At 43.3% G+C, this 8,942-nt stretch overlaps 1 protein-coding gene across 1 annotated transcript; it reads right to left on the reverse strand.

Annotated features, from left to right (window-relative positions):
* Positions 1-1,387: 1,387 nt before the first annotated feature.
* On the reverse strand, positions 1,388-4,510 carry LOC145862273 (uncharacterized; the record flags this gene model as incomplete). The annotated part of the gene is made up of 1 exon (XM_082965520.1): positions 1,388-4,510. A coding segment is annotated over one exon (3,123 nt), but the record flags the coding sequence as incomplete, so codon positions are not given.
* Between the last annotated feature and the right edge of the window lie 4,432 nt (positions 4,511-8,942).

The following is an 8,942-nucleotide window of genomic DNA, read 5'->3' on the forward strand; positions in this document are numbered from 1 at the left end:
CAGTTTTCTCCTACAACAGCCATTAAACTCTGTAACTGTTTTAAAGTCACCATTGGATTAATGGTGAGGTAGCAATACAAAAATAATGCTAAACTGTCACGTCCTGACCAGTAAAGGGGTCATTTGTCATTGTAGTATGGTCAGGGCGTGGCAGGTCGTGTTGTTTTTGTGTGTATTTATTTTTTTTTGTTCTAGGGGATTTTGGTTCTAGTTTTCTATTTCTATGTTTCTTTTTCCATGTTTGGCCGAGTATGGTTTCCAATCAGAGGCAGGTGTTTTTCGTTGTCTCTGATTGGAAGCCATACTTAGGCAGCCTGTTTTTTCCTGTGTTTTGTGGGTAGTTGTTTTCGGTATAGCCGTGTGCCTTACAGAACTGTTGATTGTCGTTTGTTATTTTTGTTTGAGTGTTCACTCTCTCTAAATAAATTCACGAAGATGAGCACTATACCCGCTGCGCCTTGGTCTGTCCCTTTGACGCTTATGACATAAACACTATTATTGCACACAGAGTGAGTCCACTCAACGTATTATGTGACTTGTTAAACACAGTTTTACTCCTGAACTTATTTAGGCTTGACATAACAAACGGCTTGAATATTGACAATATTGAATAAGTTATTTCCGCTTTTCATTTTTTATTAATTTGTAAAAATTCTGAAAAACATTATTCCACCTTGACATAATGTGGTATTGTGTGTAGGCCAGTGACCCCCCCCCCCCAAAAAAAAATCACAATTTAATACATTTTAAAATGAGGCGGTAACACAACAAAATGGGGTGTGAATAGTTTCTGAAGGCATTGTATCTATCTGTTACAGTCTATGGGGTGTGAATAGTTTCATAATATTAATTATATAAAATGTATTGGAAATCTGATTACAATATATCAAAGAGGTGAACGCTGTGAATGATTCTAATTCTCTCTTCAGTTAATTGCTGAATGATTCTAATTCCCTCTTCAGTTAATAGGTGAATGATGTGAATTATTCTAATTCTACCTTCAGTTAACAGGTGAATGATGTGAATGATTCTAATTCTCTCTTCAGTTAATAGCTGAATGACGTGAATGATTCTAATTCTACCTTCAATTAATAGGTGTAAAGTTAGTTAAGCGGCACACATTTTTAGGTTCACATGTTTATTGATAGTCCTTAGAAAGAGACAAGAGAGATACAACAAGAAGAGGCAGGAAAGGATCTTCACTCAGAGGTGTGTTTGTAGGTGTAGTTTTTTATTTATGTATTTTATTTAACCTTTATTTAACTAGGGAAGTCAGTTAAGAACAAATTCTTATTTACAATGACGGCCTACCAAAAGGCAAAAGGGCTCCTGCGGGGACGGGAGCTTGGATTACAAATGCATTAAATAAAAATACAGGACAAAGACATCAACATAGCACATGTGTATTTGTAGATGTAGGTGTAGTTGTAGTTGTGGGTGTAGTTGTAGGTAAAGTTGTAGGTATGGGTGTCGACGTAGGTGTAGTTGTAGGTGAGAGTTGCAGGTGTTGTTGTAGGTGTAGTTGTAGGTGAAGTTGTATGTGTAATTGTAGGTGTAGGTGCATTTGTAGGTGTATGTGTAGTTGTAGATGTAAGTGAAGGTGTAGTTGTAGGTGTGGTTGTAAGCGAAGGTGTAGGTGTAGTTGTAGGTGTAGTTGTATGTTTAGGTGTAGGCGTAGTTGTGGGTGTAGTTGTAGTTGTACATGTAGGTGTAGTTGTAAGCGAAGGTGTAGGTGCATTTGTAGGTGTATGTGTAGTTGTAGATGTAAGTGAAGGTGTAGTTGTAGGTGTAGTTGTTGGTGTTGGTGTGGGTATAGTTGTAGGTGTAGTTGTAGGTGTAGTAGTAGGCGTAGTTGTAGATGAAGTTGTAGGTGTCGGTGTAGTTGTAGGTGTAGTTGTAGGCGCAGTTGTAGTTGTAGGTGTAGGTGTAGTTGTATGTTTAGGTGTAGGCGTAGTTGTGGGTGTAGTTGTAGTTGTACGTGTAGGTGTAGTTGTAAGCGAAGGTGCAGTTGTAGGTGTAGGCGTAGATGTAGTTGTAGGCGTAGTGTAGGATTAGGCGTAGTTGTAGGTGTAGGCATAGTTGTAGTTGTAAGTGTAGATGCAGTTGTAGGTTTAGTTATAGGAATAGGTGTAGTTGTAAGCGAAGGTGTAGTTTGTAGGTGTAGTTGTAGGTGTAGATGTAGTTGTAGGTGTAGTTGTATGTTTAGGTGTAGGCGTAGTTGTAGGTGTAGTTGTAGATGTACGTGTAGGTGTAGTTGTAAGCGAAGGTGTAGGTGCATTTGTAGGTGTATGTGTATATGTAGATGTAAGTGAAGGTGTAGTTGTAGGTGTAGTTGTTGGTGTTGGTGTGGGTGTAGGTGTAGTTGTAGGTGTAGTAGTAGGCGTAGTTGTAGATGTAGTTGTAGGTGTCGGTGTAGTTGTAGGTGTAGTTGTAGGCACAGTTGTAGTTGTAGTTGTAGTCGTAGGCATAGGTTTTGGTGTAGGTTTAGGTGTAGTTGTAGGTGTAGTTGTATGTTTAGGTGTAGGCGTAGTTGTAGGTGTAGTTGTACGTGTAGGTGTAGTTGTAAGCGAAGGTGTAGGTGTAGTTGTAGGTGTAGATGTAGTTGTAGGTGTAGTTGTATGTTTAGGTGTAGGCGTAGTTGTGGGTGTAGTTGTAGTTGTACGTGTAGGTATAGTTGTAAGCGAAGGTGCAGTTGTAGGTGTAGGCGTAGATGTAGTTGTAGGTGTAGGCGTAGTGTAGGATTAGGTGTAGTTGTAGGTGTAGGCATAGTTGTAGTTGTAAGTGTAGATGCAGTTGTAGGTTTAGTTATAGGAATAGGTGTAGTTATAAGCGAAGGTGTAGTTTGTAGGTGTAGTTGTAGGTGTAGGTGTAGATGTAGTTGTAGGTGTAGTTGTATGTTTAGGTGTAGGCGTAGTTGTAGGTGTAGTTGTAGATGTACGTGTAGATGTAGTTGTAAGCAAAGGTGTAGATGTAGTTGTAGGTGTAGGCGTAGATGTAGTTGTAGGTGTAGGCGTAGTGTAGGATTAGGTGTAGTTGTAGGTTTAGGCATAGATGTAGTTGTAAGTGTTGATGAAGTTGTAGGTTTAGTTATAGGAATAGGTGTAGTTGTAGGTGTAGTTGTAGTTGTAGTTGTAGGTGTAGTTGTAAGTGTAGTTGTAGGAGTAGGTGTAGCTGTAGATGTCGTTGTAGGAGTAGGTGTAGTTGTAGGTGTAGTTGCAGATGTAGTTGTAGGTGTAGTTGCAGTTGTTGGTGTAGGTGTAGTTGCAGTTGTTGGTGTAGTTGTAGGAGTAGGTGTAGTTGTAGGTGTAGTTGTTGGTGTAGGTGTAGTTGTAGGTGTAGTTGTAGGTGTAGACGTAGGTTTAGGTGTAGTTGCAGGAGTGGGTGTAGTTTTAGGTGTAGGTGTAGTTGTAGGTGTAGTTGTAGTTGTAGGTGTAGTTGTAGGTGTAGTTGTAGGTGTAGTTGTAGGTGTAAGTTTAGTTGTAGGTGTAGTTGTATGTGTAGTTGTAGGAGTAGGTGTAGGTGTAGTTGTTGGTGTAGGTGTAATTGTAGGTGTAGATGTAGGAGTAGGTGTAGGTGTAGTTTTAGGCATAGTTGTAGGAGTAGGCGTAGGTGTAGTTGTTGGTGTAGGTGTAGTTCTAGGCTTAGTTGTAGGAGTAGGTGTAGGTGTAGTTGTAGGTGTAGTTGCAGGAGTGGGCGTAGTTGTAGTTGTTGGTGTAGGCGTAGTTGTTGCTGTAGGTGTAGGTGTAGTTTTAGGCATAGCTGTAGGAGTAGGTGTAGGTGTAGTTGTTGGTGTAGGTGTATTTGTAGGTGTAGATTTAGGAGTTGGTGTAGGTGTAGTTGTAGGTGTAGGTGTAGTTGCAGGAGTGGGCGTAGTTGTAGGTGTAGGCGTAGTTGTAGGCGTAGTTGTAGGCGTAGTTGTAGGTGTAGGTGTAGTTGTAGGCATAGTTGTAGTTGTAGGTGTAGGTGTAGTTGTAGGTGTAGTTGTTGGTGCAGTTGTAGTTGTAGTTGTAGGTGTAGATGTAGGTGTAGTTGTTTGGTGTAGTTGTAAGAGTTGGCGTAGTTGTATGTGTAGTTGTTGGTGTAGTTGTAGTTGTTGGTGTAGGTGTAGTTGTAGGAGTAGGCGTAGTTGTAGGTGTAGTTGTAGGCGTAGTTGTAGTTGTAGGTGTAGGTGTAGTTGTAGTTGTAGGTGTAGGTGTAGTTTTAGGCATAGTTGTAGTTGTAGGTGTAGTTTTAGGTGTAGGTGTAGTTGTAGGTGTAGGTGTAGTTGTAGGTGTAGTTGTAGGAGTAGGCGTAGTTGTAGGTGTAGTTGTAGGCGTAGTTGTAGTTGTAGGTGTAGTTGTAGTTGTAGGTGTAGGTGTAGTTTTAGGCATAGCTGTAGTTGTAGGTGTAGTTTTAGGTGTAGGTGTAGGTGTAGTTGTAGTTGTAGGTGTAGGTGTAGGAGTAGGTGTAGATGTAGGAGTAGGTGTAGATGTAGGAGTAGGTGTAGATGTAGGAGTAGTTGTAGGCGTAGTTATAGTTGTAGGTGTAGTTGTAGGTGTAGTTGTAGGTGTTGTTGTAGGACCAAAGATGCAGAAGAAAACCCTATACTTTAATGGTTGTCGTAGGCCACTTCAGCACAACAGTTTGATTTGATTTGGGTGTGAACTAACTAACCGTGAAGTTGCTATTTGAAGAAGGAAAGAAACATGCCTTCAGACCTCTCTTGTTACCATGGGGTCAAGGCTCCAGCAACTTGAGTGTTGAACCGTTGTCTGCAAGAGGGTGTGTGTGAGCATGTGTGTGTGTGCGTTTGTGTGTGTGTGTGTGTGTGTGTGCGGCTCACTGCTGTCTGCTGTAGAATATAGCCCTGGGAGAGGAGAAGATGTACAGCGGAAAAGAACGCAAATTATCCCTCCTTCCGTCCGTCCCTCCCTCCCTCCCTCCCTCCCTCCCTCCCTCCCTCCAGTCAGGGGTAGTGACCGGGACAGGGGCTCCCCTGGATAGGAATAAACAGCATAGAACGGTTGGTCTCATGACCTCATTCTGATTCTACAACAAGGACTAAATGAGAGAGAACAGCATCTCACTTGAAAAAGAACATGTCTTGTGTCTATTTGGGACAGAGACTGGCTTCTCTGAAAAGTGTAAAAACCAGGATTGGGGTCAATTCCATTTAAATTCCTGTCAATTTAGAGAGTAAAACAACGTCAAATTCTAAGATTTTACTAATTGAAAATAATTGGAATTTCAGTGTACTTCCTGAATTGAATGGAATTGAAATGTTGAACCCAACCCTTGTAAAGACTGTGCAACATAGTCTCAGAGTATACTGGGTAGTGTACTGTGTCGACGCATTGCGTAGAGAGATACATTTAAAATGCGTTATTATATAGACAGGACCAACTCAGTAGCTTTGTGGTTAGTGTCCGCCACTCCACCTTGAGTTTGGAAGGTTGGGAAAAAGACTAGTGTCCTGTACATCAAGCTGTCTCACTACAGAAACAGGAGATAGACTAGTGTCCTGTACAGCAAGCTGTCTCAATACAGATACAGGAGATAGACTAGTGTCCTGTATATCAAGCTGTCTTACTACAGATACAGGAGATAGAGTAGTGTCCTGTCCAGGGGGTGTCCTGTACAACAAGCTGTCTCACTACAGAAAGAGGAGATAGACTAGTGTCCTGTCTGGGGGGTGTCCTGGTACGTCAAGCTGTCTCCCTACAGAAACAGGAGATAGATTAGTGTCCTGTCCAGGGGGTGTCCTGTACATCAAGCTGTCTCCCTACAGAAACAGGAGATAGACTAGTGTCCTGCCCAGGGGGTGTCCTGGTACGTCAAGCTGCCTCACTACAGAAACAGGAGATAGACTCTCCCCTGCTCCTGTGAGCCGTTCCATTCCTATGAACCAAGGCTCATACAAGGCTTATAACACAGACAGTAGAATGGAGACAAAGACAGAAAGGCCAAAATACCATATTTCCGGATGCAATGTGTCATGGGAGAACGTCCAGGAATAGTTGGTGTTGTGTAGACTGTATCACACTGTGTATTGTGTGCCTGGGATGGAGGCTTCCTCGATAGGGGTCAGTCAGACTGTGCCTACGTAATGTGTACAGAGACATAGTAGGCCTAGAAAGGAAGGAAGGGTCCAGGAACATAATGCTACATAACACACTGTTCTGTTACTGGGAGGGAGACATATTACACTGTTCTGTTACTGGGAGGGAGACATATTACACTGTTCTGTTACTGGGAGGGAGACATACTACACTGTTCTGTTACTGGGAGGGACACATACTACACTGTTCTGTTACTGGGAGAGAGACATATTACACTGTTCTGTTACTGGGAGGGAGACATAACACACTGCTCTGTTAATGGGAGGGGGACATAACACACTGTTCTGTTACTGGGAGGGAGACATACTAAACTGTTCTGTTACTGGGAGGGAGACATATTACACTGTTCTGTTACTGGGAGGGAGACATATTACACTGTTCTGTTACTGGGAGGGAGACATATTACACTGTTCTGTTACTGGGAGGGAGACATAACACACTGTTCTGTTACTGGGAGGGAGACATAACACACTGTTCTGTTACTGGGAGGGAGACATAACACACTGTTCTGTTACTGGGAGGGAGACATAACACACTGTTCTGTTACTGGGAGGGAGACATAACACACTGTTCTGTTACTGGGAGGGAGACATACTACACTGTTCTGTTACTGGGATGGAGACATAACACACTGTTCTGTTACTGGGAGGGAGACATAACACACTGTTCTGTTACTGGGAGGGAGACATAACACACTGTTCTGTTACTGGGAGGGAGACATAACACACTGTTCTGTTACTGGGAGGGAGACATAACACACTGATCTGTTACTGGGAGGGAGACATATTACACTGTTCTGTTACTGGGAGGGAGGCATAACACACTGTTCTGTTATTGGGAGGGAGGCATAACACACTGTTCTGTTACGGGGAGGGAGGCATAACACACTGTTCTGTTACTGGGAGGGAGACATAACACACTGTTCTGTTACTGGGAGGGAGACATAACACACTGTTCTGTTACTGGGAGAGAGACATAACACACTGTTGTGTTACTGGGAGGGAGACATATTACACTGTTCTGTTACTGGGAGGGAGACATACTATACGGTGCTGTTACTGGGAGGGAGACATAACACACTGTTCTGTTACTGGGAGGGAGACATACTACACTGCTCTGTTACTGGGAGGGAGACATAACACACAGTTCTGTTACTGGGAGGGAGACGTAACACACTGTTCTGTTACTGGGAGGGAGACATACTACACTGTTCTGTTACTGGGATGGAGACATACTACACTGTTCTGTTACTGGGAGGGAGACATATTACACTGTTCTGTTACTGGGAGGGAGACATATTACACTGTTCTGTTATTGGGAGGGAGGCATAACACACTGTTCTGTTACTGGGAGGGAGGCATAACACACTTTTCTGTTACTGGGAGGGAGACGTAACACACTGTTCTGTTACTGGGAGGGAGACATAACACACTGATCTGTTACTGGGAGGGAGACATACTACACTGTTCTGTTACTGGGAGGCAGACAGACATATTACACTGTTCTGTTACTGGGAGGGAGACGTAACACACTGTTCTGTTACTGGGAGGCAGACGTAACACACTGTTCTGTTACTGGGAGGGAGGCATATTACACTGTTCTGTTACTGGGAGGGAGACATATTACACTGTTCTGTTACTGGGAGGGAGACATACTACACTGTTCTGTTACTGGGATGGAGACATACTACACTGTTCTGTTACTGGGAGGGAGACGTAGCACACTGTTTTTTTACTGGGAGGGAGACATGTTACACTGTTCTGTTTTTGGGAGGGAGACATAACACACTGTTCTGTTACTGGGAGGGAGACGTAACACACTGTTCTGTTACTGGGAGGGAGACATAACACACTGTTCTGTTACTGGGAGGGAGACATATTACACTGTTCTGTTACTGGGAGGGAGACATACTACACTGTTCTGTTACTGGGAGGGAGACATACTACACTGTTCTGTTACTGGGAGGGAGACATACTACCCTGTTCTGTTACTGGGAGGGAGAAATACAACACTGTTCTGTTACTGGGATGGAGACATACTACACTGTTCTGTTACTGGGAGGGAGACGTAGCACACTGTTCTGTTAGTGGGAGGGAGACATATTACACTGTTCTGTTTTTGGGAGGGAGACATAACACACTGTTATGTTACTGGGAGGGAGACATACTACACTGTTCTGTTACTGGGAGGGAGACATATTACACTGTTCTGTTACTGGGATGGAGACATACTACACTGTTCTGTTACTGGGAGGGAGACATACTACACTGTTCTGTTACTGGGATGGAGACATACTACACTGTTCTGTTACTGGGAGGGAGACGTAGCACACTGTTCTGTTACTGGGATGGAGACATACTACACTGTTCTGTTACTGGGGGGGAGACATAACACACTGTTAAGTTACTGGGAGGGAGACATACTACACTGTTCTGTTACTGGGAGGGAGACCTACTACCCTGTTCTGTTACTGGGAGGGAGACATAACACACAGTTCTGTTACTGGGAGGGAGACATAACACACTGTTATGTTACTGGGAGGGAGACATACTACACTGTTCTGTTACTGGGAGGGAGACATACTACACTGTTCTGTTACTGGGAGGGAAACATACTACACTGTTCTGTTACTGGGATGGAGACATACTACACTGTTCTGTTACTGGGAGGGAGACGTAGCACACTGTTTTTTTACTGGGAGGGAGACATAACACACAGTTCTGTTACTGGGAGGGAGACATATTACACTGTTCTGTTACTGGGAGGGAGACATACTACACTGTTCTGTTACTGGGAGGGAGACATATTACACTGTTCTGTTTTTGGGAGGGAGACATAACACAC

The sequence above is a fragment of the Salmo salar genome, chromosome 19, assembly GCF_965601325.2.
Source record: "Salmo salar chromosome 19, fSalSal1, whole genome shotgun sequence".
Taxonomy (NCBI): Eukaryota; Metazoa; Chordata; class Actinopteri; order Salmoniformes; family Salmonidae; genus Salmo; species Salmo salar.